General features: G+C 34.4%; 3 protein-coding genes, 1 long non-coding RNA gene and 1 other non-coding gene across 15 annotated transcripts; 3 read left to right on the plus strand and 2 right to left on the minus strand.

Moving 5' to 3' along the window:
- Nucleotides 1–436: 436 nt before the first annotated feature.
- On the plus strand, nt 437–1,638 carry LOC129567946 (uncharacterized). Its single transcript, XM_055445336.1, has 2 exons — nt 437–507; nt 636–1,638. The coding sequence occupies exons 1-2, from the start codon at nt 437–439 to the stop codon at nt 1,636–1,638; spliced, it is 1,074 nt and encodes a 357-aa protein (XP_055301311.1).
- Nucleotides 1,639–5,400: 3,762 nt separating this feature from the next.
- Nucleotides 5,401–6,894, plus strand: LOC129567966 (uncharacterized). 3 transcript variants are annotated; one of them, XM_055445367.1, is made up of 3 exons: nt 5,402–5,622; nt 5,703–5,934; nt 6,247–6,894. In XM_055445367.1, the coding sequence occupies exons 1-3, from the start codon at nt 5,501–5,503 to the stop codon at nt 6,586–6,588; spliced, it is 696 nt and encodes a 231-aa protein (XP_055301342.1). In that variant the 5' UTR covers nt 5,402–5,500; the 3' UTR covers nt 6,589–6,894. The 3 variants fall into 3 exon arrangements, with proteins under 3 accessions (XP_055301341.1, XP_055301342.1, XP_055301344.1); XM_055445369.1 differs by having other exon boundaries at nt 5,703–5,838; XM_055445366.1 differs by having other exon boundaries at nt 5,401–5,622; nt 5,703–6,894.
- Nucleotides 6,895–7,011: 117 nt separating this feature from the next.
- Nucleotides 7,012–7,878, plus strand: LOC129567967 (uncharacterized). Its single transcript, XR_008687895.1, has 3 exons — nt 7,012–7,088; nt 7,179–7,416; nt 7,491–7,878. It is a non-coding gene; the product is annotated as an uncharacterized LOC129567967 (long non-coding RNA).
- Nucleotides 7,879–8,238: 360 nt separating this feature from the next.
- Trnam-cau (transfer RNA methionine (anticodon CAU)) lies at nt 8,239–8,329 on the minus strand. Its single transcript is given in 2 exon segments — nt 8,239–8,274; nt 8,293–8,329. It is a non-coding gene; the product is annotated as a tRNA-Met (tRNA).
- Nucleotides 8,330–9,356: 1,027 nt separating this feature from the next.
- LOC129567968 (TOX high mobility group box family member 4-like) lies at nt 9,357–17,432 on the minus strand. Of its 9 annotated transcripts, none has more exons than XM_055445376.1 (6): nt 16,847–17,432; nt 12,700–12,945; nt 12,456–12,581; nt 11,826–11,991; nt 10,362–11,423; nt 9,357–10,293 (listed from the first exon to the last, which is right to left on the minus strand). In XM_055445376.1, the coding sequence occupies exons 1-6, from the start codon at nt 16,904–16,906 to the stop codon at nt 10,157–10,159; spliced, it is 1,797 nt and encodes a 598-aa protein (XP_055301351.1). In that variant the 5' UTR covers nt 16,907–17,432; the 3' UTR covers nt 9,357–10,156. The 9 variants fall into 9 exon arrangements, with proteins under 9 accessions (XP_055301351.1, XP_055301352.1, XP_055301353.1 ...); XM_055445377.1 differs by lacking the exon at nt 16,847–17,432 and adding an exon at nt 13,920–14,309; XM_055445378.1 differs by lacking the exon at nt 16,847–17,432 and adding an exon at nt 13,148–13,457.
- Between the last annotated feature and the right edge of the window lie 451 nt (nt 17,433–17,883).

A 17,883-nucleotide genomic window follows, 5' to 3' on the forward strand; every position in this document is an offset into this window, starting at 1 on the left:
TGTTCAATCAGAAACATCCAAATGCTGTAGATATGAATCAACTGTCGAAAAATCGTTCACTTTTCCCTGTTATTGAAATATTCGATTCACATATGACGACCCAAAGTGTTTGACAGTTTCCCGCATTTTCAAACAAAAACAAGACCCCTTTGTAGTTGATAGGTCATTAACTTATTGGGTTAACACATAAAAAAATTAATCGACGTGCGTTCATAAATGTGAGTATGTGTATGTGTAAGTGTATGTTTATATAGCGCTGTGTATAAATTTAAACATACACAGCGCTCGTTCTCAATTTCTATGGAGCTGACATCCATGTATTAAAAAAAGTAAGCATCAGTACAATTTTAGTCAACAATCTGTTTATACACAAACGGGAGTAATATTCAATATTCAATCAAAAAAATAATTTGAAGTGCCATTTCACAAGATAAAAATGAATCGAGTTGAGGAGTTCCATATTTTCCGTTTTTGCAGATTTATTAAATATACAGATCCAACCGGAGAGTTAGTATTATTTAATATTATTTTCAAAGAATGTGGTTATATTAATAATGCGCATAAATTAATTGTTGAATGAATTTTTCATCAATAAAAAAAGATAAAATCGTGATCAATTTTGTTTATTTACACAGGGTCAAATATGTTTCTATCTTTGGTGACAAACGTGATACGTCGGAAAATGAGTATAGATCCGAACTCAATAAATATCTTCACATCTATGAGAGACCTCAACTAAAAGTCGAATTTCTATTCGTGGGTGAGCAATTCTTGAAAGATCAACCCCCATCAAACTTGGATCCAGATGTTAAGAAGTTTCTCACGTTTATACTGCGCGCTTATATGCCGTTCGGTGTATTAAGCATGGATGTTTTTCCTGAAGCTGACCACATTCTTGAGCAATGTAATGATGTCAATAAAGAGGAAGAAATCAATAAATTAGACGATTTGATTCCAAAAAACTTTGTACCCAGAGATAAAATTGCAAAAAGAGAGATGTTAGATCGATTAAAGCGTATAACCGAAACACTTCTGACAGGAATAAGACAAGGATTGGATATTAATTGTGAGAATCGTGTTAATGCCTTGGAATATTTTTACAGTAGTTATCTTGATATCACTTTGACCTCAGTTCCCCATCATGATGAAGAATACAATCGCATGAAGGAATTGATCAATATAGAAGATACTTACGGATATGTCATTGAACATATTTTTAAAGTGAAGCAAAAAAATGGAAATGAAATGGGAAACGTAGCAGCAACGGACGGAACAAAACAATTGTTTCACGGAACATATCCCAACAACATTTTGGGCATCTTGAAAGAAGGTTTGCATAAAAATTCAGATCTTCCTCATGTTAAGGGAGTTGATCCTTCAAATAGAGAAAATGGGGATGGGATCTACTTCACAGATTCACCCAGAGCTGCTTTAGGCCGATTCAGGAATCATTTAAATGATAAAGAGCATTTTCCTGAAGTAACTATTTTCTATTGTACTGTTGCTTCTGCAGAGGAATGTTACAACCGCAATGAAAAAGAATATGTTGCGAGGAAAAAGGAACACGTGAAAATTGATTATGTTATAAAGTTGATAGAACCACAAGAGCAACAGAAAAAATTTATCAACACTCTTTAGATTGTAGTTTGAAAATTCATTTACTTTTCAGTCAATAATGTCGCAAAAATTATTCCAATTAATGAAATAAATAATTGAATAAATCGTAAAAAAAATTCAATGAATTATTTTTGTTCGTTTATTTGAAAATTTTCCTTAAAATGTCTTATTTTTTCAATTCGACTTACAATGGGAGTTCAGCTCACCTCCACATAAACAACGTCCAATTTAAACAATCTAATTAGTATAGAAACGTGTCACTTTAAATCACGTATTCAATTTACTATGTACTTCCCTGTATTATTTGTGGAATCTTTAGGATCCATCAACATAAATGACTTCAGTCATTCAGCCTTCATCCTAATGAAATGGAAAATAAATCAACATCAATGATAGATAAGTAATTTCAACAAAGAATAAAGTCGATTAAAATTTTCCTCACGAAATTCAATCGATGTCGTCCAAATTGGCAAATCACAATTTAGCATTAATTGATGGGATATGTCTAAGCGGTCCATTTTCAATCTGTTGTTGAAGGTATTGTGTGCTGGGGAAGAATCGCGACCACTACGATCTAAAAAACTTCCGTTTGTTCGGCAAATGTGATAGGTTGTTGTTTTTGTTAAAGTTCATTCCAAAATAACCTTTTGATCAAAACATGTTTTACCTGTTCAATCAGTAACATCCAAATGCTATAAATATGAATCGTTCGAATAAAAGTCGTTCACTTTTTCCTGTTATTGAAATATTCGATTTACATTTGACGATCTTATTTCTAGAACCAAAGTAATAATACCTACAAGTATTTGAAAATTTCGCGTATTTAAAGCAAAATAAGAACCCTGCTAGTTAATGGGTCATTAACTCATTGGGTCAACACATATAAAGATTATGTAGACGTGGGTTTGTAAACGTAACAATGTATATGTATACATATATAGCACTGTGCTATGAATTCTGCATTTCATGAAATTAAACAATGATTACCAAACTTAATGTAAATGCACTGATCTAGTGAATATGTTTTTACTGGGAGCGTCAAAAATTTGTTTGCTTGAATGAATAAGCAATGATTTTGGCAGACAAAAGTGAAAAATAATACTGAAATGAATGTAATGGAAATTGTACTGCACAATTTTTATGATGATTGGTTTTGATAAAGGAAAAAATTAGTATGAAAAAGAGATGAATAAAAGACGAAAAAAATTTCGTCAAGAATTTTTTTTCCACTATTCGGAGTTTCGGTTTTCCGTTATTAAGGTCAATTTGTATGGGAGAGCTCAACGGCTAAATTTTTTTCCACTATTGACACGATTTCCACTATTCCCAGGTTCCGTAATTGACAGGTTTTACTGTATATTGCACATCAGAATATTTCTGAGGGAGTTTGTTTGTCGCAGCGGTTCAATTGTTTTCCTATTTTCATTTCCATAATAGTGATGAATTTTGTTCATTTACACAGGGCCAAATAAATGGGTGAGATTGAAAACAAGACATATTTCCACAGCAACTTCTAACTCTTCAACATTATTTCAGTATTGCTTATTGATATACAACGCATATTGCCCGAATGCCATTTAGGTTGCTGCTGATTGAAACAAACAAGAGTGGGGCTGCCCCAGGTACCAACCACCTACGTGGTATTCGACTCATCGCACACGAATCACACAGCAAAATCGATACTAAAAGACTGACGAATTGTTCCCCATACATTCTCTTATGTGTATAGAAATGATGATACTTATCTGTGATGTTTACACTTATTATTTATTGTAAAATTTTATTTTGTGCTTTGTTGTAGCCATCCATGAGTTGGCAACTTAATATTCTTATGTCTGAAATCAATTTTGAATTATTCATAATTAGCATCAAATGCTCTAGTTACGCTTCAAATCATAGTCCATGTCAACTCAATGCACTCTGCAATCAACATGGATCTGCCTTTAAGACGTAAAACTTCTCGTCAATTTATCCACCGGTATAAATTGAGCGACGACTTTTGCTGTCCTAGAGTCTCAAATTAAACGTGTAATTAAACGCTTCACATAGCCTTTGTTCCTTTGGAAACGTTTACCAAAGGTTATCATGGACCGTTTGCCATAGACTATATGGACCGTTTGCCATATCAAGCATTTCCATCTTGGTTGTATGACTGTTTTTTCGTTTTCATGTTCCTAATATTGTGAATACCGCATGATGTATGAAAAGAGCCAGGTTTTTAACGAGGCGAGAACTGATAGTTATGAAAAATTATCGCTACTAAATGTTTATTATTTTAAATATGTAACAGTCTTGCACTCTTTTCCGGCCAAACCTTAATCAAAAACCCACATTATATTCAGCCAGAGCTTGGCGGTGTTTATTAAAATAAAAATAAAATATATAGTGACCGCAGTCAGGAATATCGATCACAGTGTTTTGGCTGTTGGCTACTTAACCGATGAAGATGGACAAGATTATTACATCGTTAAGAACTCGTAAAATTGACATTAAAACAGCATATATTCTGAAAAAAACTCAGAAAAGGAATAGAAAACGAATTATTAGGATTGTTATGTTGAGTGGTACTTGATTCAGTATCATTAGAGTGCAACGCCATTTCATGTCCATTTGAAGTTTTCTGAAACTATCCGCCTTTGTTGGGACAGTCAACGGTTTTCGCATTTTGCCTTTTTCCGAAATGGTTATCGTAAACCATCCAAATTGTAACATAGTCTTGAAATAAACGACTTTTCTGAAAAAATACAAATAAGTCATATTGACTATATTATATATCGGAAGTTTTTTTCGTGATCTTCTCAAATATGATATAAAAAACAAAGTAACCCTTCAAAGTTTTGCAGAAAGTTAGTCTATTTGTTAAATTGTTAAAATTTGGATGGTTTAAGATATTACCAATATAACCTAAAATTATAAATATTCAATTGAAAACAAACAACCCGAGAATAAAAGAAGAATATTTAAAAAAACCATTGAATTCCTGGACATTTTCTTTCTTATCACTTTATAGCACCCATAAAAATGGTTTGAATTGATTTTAAAATTAAACGAAATATCATGATTTTTTCTAGGAATCAAAACCACTTTATATGATTCAATCACTATTTGATTTGTAGAAGTTATGCAACGAACCGGTAAGTTGCACGATTAATCTATTCCCACGTGTGTTGCAATTCGATCGATTGATGTCCAAATATTTGTTATCACTTTATATTGAAAGTGCGCTTTATAATAGAAGTGATGTAGATAAGATAAATTTGGATCGTTTGCAACGATTCTTATGCGCTGTTATTACGTGCATTTTATTTTTAAACGTATTTCAATGCCAAATTCGTTTGTCAAGGAATGATTTTCATGGAACGTTTAACCGTAAACCAACATATATAAATTAAAGGCAATAGCATTAACTTAATTCTGGTCGACAAGCGAATAAATTCTTCAGATTTATAAAAATATAAACGTCATATTATGGTTTTGATCAAACAAAATCAGTTTTTGTTAATTCGGATGTTTATTAGTTTAGAAATTTATCGAAATTTAAATCAAGTCTTCTACGTATCTCGTATACAATGTATGATTGTATGTTTAAGAATACGAAATAAGCGAAGATTAATAAACGAGTACGTGATAAAATGTAACTTATACACAGTCTAACGATAAAAATTCCCTAATTACATAGTACAGAAAAAAATACATTTACATCACATATCAATACTTTGAAAAACACGTTTGGAATAGATAAAAATAGAACTGGATTAAAATGCATAGGAGAATTGCAAGTTTGCATTTAACTGCGTTCCACTTACAAATTGGCATTTGAGAAGAAGAGAGACTTTGGAATAATTTAATTTAATTTTTGTGATTTAAACTGAAAGAAGGAAAAATGAAAAAAATTATTGAATTTCATGTGTTTGCTATCGAATTGTACTCTGACGAAAAAAATAAAAAAGTGAATAGTGACAGAAAACAAATGAAGAAATACATCATATACGAGGAGAATGGAAAGTGAGTTTTAACAAATACATGTTTTTATTTCGTTCTATCAATGTCAATGTTTAATATGCGATTATTAAATACTTTTGTAGAAAATATTATAGGTGTTTTACCGATTCAAACAAATTTTCTTATTACAACGAACGTATATACGAACGAGCATTGAAATCAGAAAATGGAACGAAAATTCATCATGTAAAATGTTTATTCGAATACGATCACTTTTTGGTAAACGGACCAGCCTTATACCTCAAAAATTCAACTTGGGAATTCATCAAATTTGTGCTCAGAGAATACATGCCTTTTGGCATATTGGATTTGAAAGTGTTTCCTATAGCTAGAGAAATTCTAAACCAGTACACTGATGACGAAAAAAAATTTCAAGAACTTTTCAAACTAATCCCGATGAAGTTTGTGCCGGAAAATAAAACGGCTAAGAAAATCATGCTTGACAAACTACAAAATGTAGTAGAAGCATTGTACAAAGCAATAGACAGTGGAGAGGATTCTCTACACCACTTCTGTGAACAGTTTCTCAGAATAAAAATATCGGAACCAAAGCAAAATACTGATTATGAAAACATGAAGGAGAGTTTTGCAGACTTAAAATGTTATGATGTTAAAAATATTTTCAAGGTGGAAAAATGTGAGGCAAAATCCAATCTCACATCCGGATCAGCTATGAGGCTATTTCATTCCACTTACTGCAATCAAATGTTAAACATTTTGAAAGACGGTCTACGCATTGGATCAAATCTACCAGATGTTAAACAACCGGAAACTAAGCGTGCTAAAGAAGGCATTTACTTTTCTGAAAAACCATACATGGAAAAGTTTCACACTCAACACCCAACTGTACTGATCCTATATTGTACAGTCGATTCACCTAAATTGTATGGGGAGAGCAAAGGCCACTATGTAGTCAGAAAAGAGGAGCAAGTGACAATTGATTACATCATAGAATTAGTTACAAATTAGTTATAATGAAAGTAAATTGAACGTAATTCCTAAACATTCGATGATTCAATAAAAATCATTGGAAGAAATGTTTTTCTTCTGAAAATGTGTAAAATCGTCTAAAAAAATATAAATTTTTCTATTTCTTTAGACGATTTTATCGATTCTTTTGACAAATTCTTTAGATGTTTTTTTCACTTTTTTTTAGACGTTTTTCTAATGATTTTAGACGATTTCCCAATGAGCCAAAATCATTTAACCATCAAAATCGAAAATAATTTTCCGTAAACAATTTTATCAAAATCATCCTCTATATTCGATAATTGGTTTTCTTCCCTAATGATATTTTTCAGTAATGTTTTCTTGTGTATTTAATAAAGAATGTGAAATGAATGAATAAATGTTATTATCAATCTATATATAAAAAAATTGATGTGTATCTGTCTGTCTGTCAGAAACGACTTGGAGGCCAAACGGGTGGTCCGATCTGGACATGCCGCACATCATATCGATCGAATTTCGTGAGTAAAATTTGGATCAATTTCCATTGCGTTCCTTCTTCAAATTGCTTATCATTGATGTTGATTTCTTCTGTTCTTTTCAATGGGAAGAAGGAATTGGGCGGCGGAACCGTGTTGGATATTGGGGTGGATGAAATCCAGTTCAGCCAATGGGTGTTCCAACAAGCAAAATCAATCGCCGCACTCAAAGCAACTCCCACCAAGGAAAGAGTCGATCTGGAAGTGTCTGCAAAAGTCAAATACGGCGACAATAAAGTAGCCAACTTAAAAGTGTTTAAAGACTTTGAAAAACCGAGCCGAAATTATTGGAACAAGGGGCAAAAAGACGGTAGGTCATGTGCGCACTAAAGATGTCTTGTGACCATTAGTTTTATTTGCACTGCTCTCACTTTTTTTTCATAGGTTCCGATATTTTGGTGTCCTACCTCGGTCATTGATGTTTGATGGATCCGAAAAAAGCTGGCCATTTCCAAAGGGAAAGTACGACTTCAATTTACTCAACAGTGCTGGCGAGGTATGAGGCCTACGAAGTACGTAAATACATCCACGAAGGCAAGAAAGAAGGCGATTATGCTACTCACAATGAAAGCTTGTTTATTGCTCGCATCGAAGACGAAATTTTCAAGCAACTCGGTGTCACATACCCAACAGATGTATGAGTAATTCAAGTAATTCATACCAACTTTACAAAAATTCGGGTTTCTTTTAATGAAATAAGAAGCTATTCTTGTACTTTTTTTGTCCTGTGAATCGAATTCACTAAAATCAACCGCAACTTGGCAATGTTAGATAAAATAAAAGTATTATGAACCAAAATGTATGATTCTATTTCGGATGTTTTTTTTTAAATCAACCTTTTCTTTCGAAAATAAATTGAGAAGACACGAGTCGTATTTTTCTTTTTTAATTGTTGACAATTGGAAAAGTAATATGCAATAAAAAAGGTATTTTATCAAAATACAAATATTGACTCTCTTAAGTAAACACTACACACATCTATATGTTCTTCATAGAACATTAAAAATCATGTAGAAGAATGTTTATTTGATTTGTTTCAGTGAAAGGAAATAATAAAAAATCCATTTTGAAAATACATTCGTAAAAGCGACAAAGTCAACATCCAAACTACGAATGAATAAAAAAAAATAGATGCCCCGCGTGAGGATCGAACTCACGACCTTCAGATTACCCCTACATTTTTGATTATGAGACTGACGCGCTACCTACTGCGCTAGCGAGGCTATGTATGTGTCGTGGTAAACAGCGTTCTTGAAACTACGGTCGGACGATTGCAAGCGCGCGAGACGAACAATGTGGTTGATTCACATGTCACATGCAAGAGTGACAGCAGATGAGGAATAAAATTTCATTTCGAATCGAGACAATGCGACTCTGCCAATGTTATTTTAATAGAACAATCCACATCAATATTTATAGTATTGAATATTTGGTTTCAACTCTCAATTTATGATTCATGAGTGGCAAATTTTAAAACAATCGCTGTGTTGAGTCATTTTGGAAGGGGGCCTTTTGTTCGATTCTGAACATAAGAACACTTGCGTCTATTAGAAACGAGTTCTATTTATACATTTTTGTGTGTAAATGTTCCATTATTTTGTCATCTGTGTTCTATTCAAATAGAATCAGACAAAAGTTTCGAATGACAACACGGTGTTTTTTGTTCGTTCCACGTATCTCTGTATGCAATTTTTCTCCAAATTTAATTAACTATTGGAACGGAGGGAAATGAAAATGAGTGTTCCATGGTCGGATTTCAATTTTGCAACATTTAACATGACTTGACAAACGAACACAAAACCAAATGTTACCATGTTAATTTAAATGTGAAAATTGAACTTTGTATGGACGCGCAATGTATGAAAAAAAAATAACTTTTACTTTTCCCATAACAAAAATAAAGAATCAAATTAAAAAACGACGCATTTCAAGAGTGTAATGAAATAAAAAACGCAAATTCAAATTCTTTATCAACTGTTTGATCTTTATTTTGTCGATAAAAATTCACTGGTGCTTTTCAGACAGCAATTTTTTTATGACAGTCGGTATTCGAATCCAGTCCAAAGAGACTTTTGTTTATTGTGTGTATTTTTTTTTCTTCTTCAATTCCGTAACAAAGTTTGACATTTCCTATGTAAATTTTTCACCTTTTTGGCTAATTTACTGGTTCATTCAACTCGATATCCAAAACGAACGAATGAACGAACAAATTAAAAAAATAAAAATAAAAAATAAACAATAAACCAATTGTTTGAGATTAATTGCTATTCAATTATAATAATAATTTTTATTAAGAAAATTACAATATTTCTTAAAAATCCTTAAATATTTTTGTCGATAAAATGGATAGTTTAACGTTTTGTTTTTTTTTTTGTTACGGTGCAACAATCTTCGTTGAAGTAGTTGTCTTCTCCGATGTGATGTGATGCACTGCTATGTAGTTTTTTATTTATTTATTTAGGTTGGCAATAGCACAATAATGCGAATTTGTAGCACACAGTGTACGACTATGATCAACAAAAACATGATACAAAAAAACGAGAATTCTTTTTACAGTTTTCCGAATGAAGCAGGTTCAAATAAAAAGAAAAGAAGGAAAAAACGCGACAAATGTACCAACCAGAGAGTGAGAGAGAATGAAAAAGAAAGACAGAAGACAGCGGTGTGGATTTTAATGGTTGTCAGTGTATGCTTCATTCGTATTATTGCAATGGCCATAAATATTGATACGTTCAAGTTGCGCTAAATCGTCGACAATTTCGATCATTCTCTCACATCAAAGAAGTTGTGTACGTGTTTTTCTCTTTTTTTCCCCTCTTGATTTGTTTTGTTTTGCGTAATTTTTTTTTGTGTGTTTGTTTGTTTTGTAATGGTATAGAAGTTTTCCTCTCTTGTAGTCAGCTAGGCTATGACACACGAGATGATTTCAATGATGACACTATTTCACAGAAAAGTTCTGTTGCGGGTTGATCGATGTAGCATTATTCGATTGCACCCAATTTGAGAAAACGTTTCTACAGTGCAAAACCACGCAGTGATTGGAGCAGTATTCATCTTCCCAGTCCTTGTGCGCAATGGCCGTATTTTGACATCCAGCTCGTATGCATTGCTGGGGCATAGGTGTTGCCGTTTGCATTTCCTGCAATTGGTTGGGTGGCATATTGTGTAGAACCATAGTAGTTGTGGGCTGTTGATTTAATTGGAATGAATTAAAATTTTGATTGCTAACATCATTTGCATGAATGTTGTAACCACCTTCACTTCCATAGGGCTGATGGTGTGTTGGGATCTGATGCATTGGTGGCGGTGGCTGCTGCTGTAGATTCCCATGATTTGGTGACGAACTGTACGGATCCATTGGGATATTGTGTGGTGGCGGTGGTGGCTGTTGCGGTGGCCCTTGCTGTGGTGGTGGCCCTTGCTGCTCATAACCGTATCGAACCATTGGAACTTGCTGCTGTGGATGTCCCATGTGTTGCATTTGCATTTGATGATTTTGTGGAACGTTTTGATGAATTGGCGACAATTGATTGTGGGGCATTGACATATTCATACTATTGTAATCGATTTGATTTGGATTCGGTGGCGATTTGTATGCATTCGTAGGAGGGTTGTATGTTTGTTGATATGGCGACGATTGAGGTGGCATAGACGTTTGTTGTCCAGCCTGTTGTTGCTGGTGCTGTTGCTGTTGTTGTTGTTGCTGCTGCTGCTGTGGTGTTAAATACGGTTGTTGATTCATATTTGCATTTGGCTGATTTGATAACTGGGGCTGAATCGGTGAGTTTGGCTTCACCTGCGATGATTGTTGTTGCTGTTGTTGTTGTTGAGTCGATGCTTGTGGATTTGGAAGACTCTGAGGCGATTGCTGCGTACTGTTCGCCTGTTGAACCGATTGATTCTGGGGCGATATGGTACCAGTCGGTGTTGATGGTTTATTTGAATCAACATCATTGCCTTTGGATACAATGCTTGCACGATATACGGCCAACGTTTTCAAATACTCCTTCTTAGCCACTTCCGTTTTCTTCTTGTACACCTCCTTGTGCTCGTGTGCCAAACCATCCCACATTGATGCCACTATTGTCGATACTTCACCAAATGAGGCATTTGGATTTTGCCCTTTGATAGCTGCTTGTGTATCACGAAAGAATAATGCATACGCTGATACGGGTTTCGTTGGTTCATTTGGATCTTTCTTCTTCTTCTTTCGCGGTGGCTTCGGTTTTTTCGGTGCCGTCGCTGACGCCTTTCCACCTTTCGATGGTGATTCGTTCAATGGTTCGGGCGAAGGTCGTTTCAATGTATTAACACTACCTGTAATGGCCGGGGAGAGAGAGAGAAAAAAGCGAACAAAGACATTAGTCGATTTTAATTTGTACTAAAAAGAATTGCCGAATCAGAATCGTCTTTCAACTTATTGTAAATGGGTTAGATTTACCATAAAATTCAAAGTCAAATTCAACTCTAAACATCTTAACGTTTCAGTAATTTTTCGAACGGAAATCGTAAAAGATAAGATATTGTGTGTACACTACAATACAGTACAATACGACAAAGTTATCCATTACAATACAGAAATCGTGTGCTTTTGCACACAAAACCGAATTCAGCTTAATAAACTAAAAAATTTCTCACTTTCGTAATTGGTCGAAAGTTTGCCATTCGCATTACTGACTCACGTTTTCACTTGAAAATCACTTAGTAAGTGATACTTACCATCGCTATCTTCACTAGTTGTACCGTTTTCTGTAGGGACGCCATAATGCGGAGACTGATTGATTTGATGAGCCGTTGGGCTGCTCATAATTTGTGATTGTGGTGGTTGTGCATTCATTGGTGGCGACTTATAGGGTGGAGGCATCATTAGCATTTGATCCTGCGACTGCTCGTCATTCGTATCGAAATAGACAGAAATAAAACAGCGTCAAAGAAAGACAAAGAGACACAAAGAAAGAGGTTAGATTTAAATGGTTTCATGAATTATTACTTTTCAATATGTCTGCAGCAGAATAGTCAATAATAATAATTTATCCACGTTCGTGATTGTAAATGTCATTTTCCTCGAATCTAATGGTAGAAAAGTAACTTCTTTTACATACAATGCACACAGATATATACAACAAACACTATATGTTGCGCTGAAGTTTAATTTTACCAATAAACTATACATAGAATGGGAATGGAAATTGTTTATTCCCTCATCGTTGACGAGTACATATTATTATTGAGTGTTCCGTTGAAGAACATAACTACAGCGAGAGAGACTATTAATAAAATGAAAAATGATGATTTACGCTGGGGACTGGGTTTGCGATTGGATTTGGAGAAAAGAAAATGGAATAGTACCTGTTGTGTTGGTTGGTAATGCATTTGTTGTGGTGGCGGACCCTGGGCTGGTACTGGACGGGGCTGCATTTGCTGCATGTGATTATGATTTGGGGGCTGGCCCTGATGATTATAAACTGGGTCTCCCTATAAATGCCACAGCCGAGGTGGATTTAATTTTCAGGGAAAAAAATCAATAAATAATTCATGGCAATTAAATTAAAATAAAGACGAGCGAGAAATAAAATGAAGAAAAATGACTTACATTTAGATAGTGCATTTGCGGATCCATCATCGGGCTATTGTACATTGCCATGTTCATGTTGCTGGGGGGTGCCGCAAAATTTCTCTGATTAGCTTCCTGCTGCTGTTGCCACATATATTGTTGGTCTTGCATTTGTTGTGGGGGTATTGGCATTGGATGATACTGATCCATTTGATGTGTTTGTTGCATCATTTGCATCGAACTCACGTCGAAATCGTCGTCACCGAATGATGGCGCGTGGAATGTCTAAACGGATTGAGAACCAAATACAAATTACATGCCCAAAAAAGAAACAAAAGGTTCAGTTAGTTCAGTCGAAGACGAACGAAAACACAGTGATTAGAATTTTCCATTAGTAAAGTTCAAAAAATAGACTCAAAATTGGATTTATTTTTAGTTCTCTTCTTTCTTTCTACGCCGAAAATGTACACAATTAAAGCATACATACACGCATAGATACAGACACACATTCACACAAATACACATACACAACCGACTGACTCGCATCGGCAACGCGAACTTATCGACTAACTTTACAATGCATAATTAATCTGAAATTTTACTTCAATCAATTTTAATTAATGTTTTGAAAAGTATTTTATTGGTTTCTTTTACATACATAACTCTAAGTACATAAAACACACACACACACTCTCTATCTCAAACACAGCACACACAATATACGTATAAATTCGTTCGTCATACAGATGTACACAGAGCACGGCTAATGATACAACAGTGAACAGTGAACTGTGAGTAAAGCATTTTATCCACAAAACGGGCTCTTCTAATGTAAATAGAAATCCAATATAAATTGAGTTTATTATTTCACTCGTTCGAATACATAAATGTGCTGCATACATATGTACATCATATGTACACTCGCACACACACACACGAATCCAAACATCGACACATACACAACACACACATACAAGCGCACAAACAATAAGAATGAATACATGGAGTACACGCATAGAGCCAACGGAGGAACGGAAAAAAGTCGAGCACACACAGCACACTGGAGAATTTATCAAGCAGCGCGCAAACGAACCAACAACTACAAATGCACAAATCTAATTAATAATTATTTACTTTTTCCATACTCTTCTCTTCTCCTTGACTCGCTCGCTCACTCACTCGCTCACTATGCTCCCTCCTTGCGTTCATTGTTACAAACAATATCTCTCTACTATGTACAGTAAAGTATACATACTAACATTCATTTCAAAGTAATCCGACACGTTAAGCTCTTTTTATCGCTTCAATTAAGACGCGTTTACGACCGATGTCATAAAACTAAATTCAATATTTTTCTTCTTCTTCTTCTTCTTTTTTTTACTTATTTTTCGTTATTTTTTCTCTGCTGCTGCTGCTGCCTCGTCTTCTTCTTCTTCTTCTTCTTTGTTTTTTCTTCTTATTTTAATTTCTTTTCTCTTTGTTGTTATTCGTTACTTTAAAATTAGAAATGATGGAAATTGTAGTAATGAACGACAGGCACATAAAACGAATCAACTGAACGAATAAGAGTGATGGCAAACGAATTGCATCGTCCGTTCGAAAAACGGAAACTCTTCGCAAACTTTATAAACTTTTTCTCTCTATCCCGTTTTCTCTCTATTTCTCTCGTTCCCTCTGCCCATTGTAAAATTTATTCCAAACAACATTTGAATGTCCGAGAATGAAAACGCAACTTCTATTCACAACACATATAAGTGAAACAAAAATAAAAAATTTATTGAAATGAAACAGCAAAATCGAATTTTTTCAAAGTGTAACAACAAAAAAGATTTTTTTAAAGTGTAACATCTGTATGTAGTAAGTGTAACAACATACCGATGTTACACTTTAAAAAAATCTTTTTTGTTGTTACTCTTTGAAAAAATTCGATTGTGTTGTTTCATTTCAATAAATTTTTTATTTTTGATTCACTTATATGTGTTGTGAATAGAAGTTGCGTTTTCATTCTAGGACATTCATTTATCAATCTATGACCATTTTGAAAACTAAAGGAAAATTTTCTGATTGCATTTCGTGCTGTGTTTTCTTTAGACTAATAACATTTTGCCTCACTCCTACCGCCTCGCCGCGAACATTACTCATGCTCAATCTCATATTCATGTTCCGAGAGCCCAGGCGGAAAACCACCTCCACCATCACCGATATCGGTACGGCGCATACATAGCAGCAGAGCATACACAAAGATTGGGAAAATGACGAGCAAGTTTTTTGAAAAATAAGTTGAAGTTGAAATTGAAGTTGAGTTAAAATGAGTACAAAGTGGAAGCTCGCTAGTTGTGAACTAGTGAAGAAGAAAAAGAAGAAGAAGAATAAAAAGCGATCCCCTAAAAAAAGTAATAGTAATCATAAAAAAGTATTTTCTATTTTGTTGTGGATGTTTGTAATTCATTGGTTATGATTCACTCCTTCTACCATTCAATATTTCAACTACACATTCTTACTCGTTCACTGTCCCTATTCCTATCCCGTTCTAAATCTCACTCCTCTAGAGCATATACACAATAATTTTTCAAATACTTCGAAATACGTCGAAATGTTCAAATATGGCTCAAATACACGTACGTCCAAAGCGTTCGTTCATTCGTTCATTCGTTCGCTCGCTCGCTTGCTCATTCGCTGTGTGTACGAGTGAAGTGCGCGAGTTTCATTTTTATCTAATAAGTACAAGTACATTACCCGAATCGAGAGACACACAGAGTGAGAAGTACAGTTCGTAGCCGATACAAACATTTGGATTGGAAGAAAACATTGAATCGAGTAATATGAAAATACAAATAATAAGAAGAGGAAGAAAAAATTGTGTATGCACACACGGAGCAGTGCGAGCGAAGGAGAAAGAGAGATACTGAGCACGGCGTAGCCGAAATGTAAATATTCCATACAACAATGCATGCTTACTGTTTCTCTATCACACACACATAGCATACATACATTCATTCATCCATCGAACGGAACCATCCATCCATCTATCGCGAGTGAGCTAAGCTCGCTACGCGGAGTCACTCTAAAATTCTAAATAATTTTATTTGACTGAAAAATCGATAATGAAATTTTAAAAAGAAAATATCAGGCTAAAGGAAAGTAATAAATTATTCACGCACACACAGACAACCATCGCATACGCATCGCATACGTCGTTATGTATACTAAACGTATATACATATATCTATGTGTGTACATAGTTGGTAGTACAACGGTGCGAATACACACAGGGACGCACAAAGATAAACAGACTATGGTGTAGTCAAACACACAGATAGAGAGAGAGAGAGAACCATGATGATGGAACATGTACAGAGACAGAAGGTATGTATGTACGCGAGAGAAAAGTAAACTACGAGTTTAGATTTTGAACACACACCGAACATTCTTACACATACGCACAATATCGTAACAACTTCGAGAAAGAGAAGTAGGTTCCACACAATCCGTACGGTTTGAATCTCATATTGCACACAAATACAATCGAAATCTCTTGAACGCACACTAACACAACAATGCTCCGCAAACGAATACACATTCACATACACATTCGTACGCTACTGATATGCAGGGTCGTTGTCTGTTTTTCGGAACAAGAAGGAATTTATCGTCGTTGTCGTTGGTTTTTTTTTACTTCGTTCAGGCACTATATCAATATTTAATCTATTAATTTCATTTCATGCAACAGCAACAACAAAAACTATATGCAAATACACACTTCTACAACAATTTCAATGCGGAGCAAAAGCAAATAATTTGGCTCGATTTTAAAATTCCAATAAAATGAATGAACGAATGGAGGAAAAAAAAAGAGTAATAATGGAAATGTTTTGCTCTCTCGTCAACTGTATCGCTATCTCTATCATTATAATATTTTCCTTGGTGGCTGTACTCGAAATGAGAAAGTCATTAGGTGAAATCCGAAAATATCACATACACACGAGATTCGTAATGCTTTATATATTTTTTTTTCTTGACAACGACGGATGTGCAAATGTTTCAAAAATGAAATTTCAAAGCGAAAAAAAAAAATCAGAATGATGAAGAAGACAAAAAAAATATGATGTGTATAATCCAGGGGCCTTGAGTCAAAAAAAAATATTTAAACGATTAATAAAAGCTGATTACTCGGTTCTTTACTTACGTTCAATTGCTTATTGTGCTGTGAATTGATATCACCGATATTTGGAATTGTATTTGACATGACGCTTCGTCACTGAATCAAATTAAAAATTCACTTAATCTTGCACCAAAATCCGTTCTTTAGTTAGAACTCTCAGAATTACACACAATACAATTATATCTAAATGTTCTTTGTTTTGCAATTAAGCAAGCTAAAATTGACTTGCCTCGTTTTTGTACTAAATGAATCAATTATTTTTTGTGAAAATGTCTTTTTTTGATTTTTTTTGTCATATAAAGACAAAAAAAATGAAGTAAAACAGTGAAGTAGAACGTGTGTAGAAAGTCGTACGTTTGCGTTGATGGCACACAGCTCACTACTACCACAACTGCTCAGTGGTAGACATTTTGCACACAGTCATTGCTCGCGCTCTCCGTCTTTTCCACCTCCTCCTTCGTCTTCTTCTTCTTCTTCTTTCTTCTCTTGCTAGATCGTTCATCGGAAAAAGTGCTTCGTATGTCCCTTAAGCTGCGTTCGGTTTCTTTTCTACGAGTATCTATGTGTGTGCACATATGCGCTTGACATTTGGTGCCTAGCTTATCGAGCGAACTCACTCTCACCAACAAAATATCGTACATTGTTGAAATGTTCGAAAACCATCATTTCGAACATTCATTCCGTTGCTAATGTTGTTTGAACGAATTGGCATAAATTTGAGTGTGATTTTGTCAAAATTTGATTTCATCTTAAGGAAGTCAAAAAGTGTATTATTTATTACGATTTAAGGTTATATCAAAGTATTCATTGTATCGATCGATTGATTCAAATGCCAATTCGTTACGCTGTCGCTTTAAATTTTCTTCAAAAACAATTTTTAATTCTTAACGTAATACAAAATTGTTGTCATTTTAAAGATTTTAGCAATTTTTCCCAAAAATTTATGAAAAAAAAATCCGTGTTTCCATCATAAAATTCAAGTAAATAGATTCTTGTAACCGTGCAATTTGGTTAGATTACTGGACGTACCCTAGACGGTTTCGAGACGTGTAGACTACTCA

The sequence above is a fragment of the Sitodiplosis mosellana genome, unplaced genomic scaffold (assembly GCF_009176505.1).
Source record: "Sitodiplosis mosellana isolate CC-2019 unplaced genomic scaffold, AAFC_SMos_1.0 Smas_scaffold_14, whole genome shotgun sequence".
Lineage (NCBI taxonomy): Eukaryota > Metazoa > Arthropoda > Insecta > Diptera > Cecidomyiidae > Sitodiplosis > Sitodiplosis mosellana.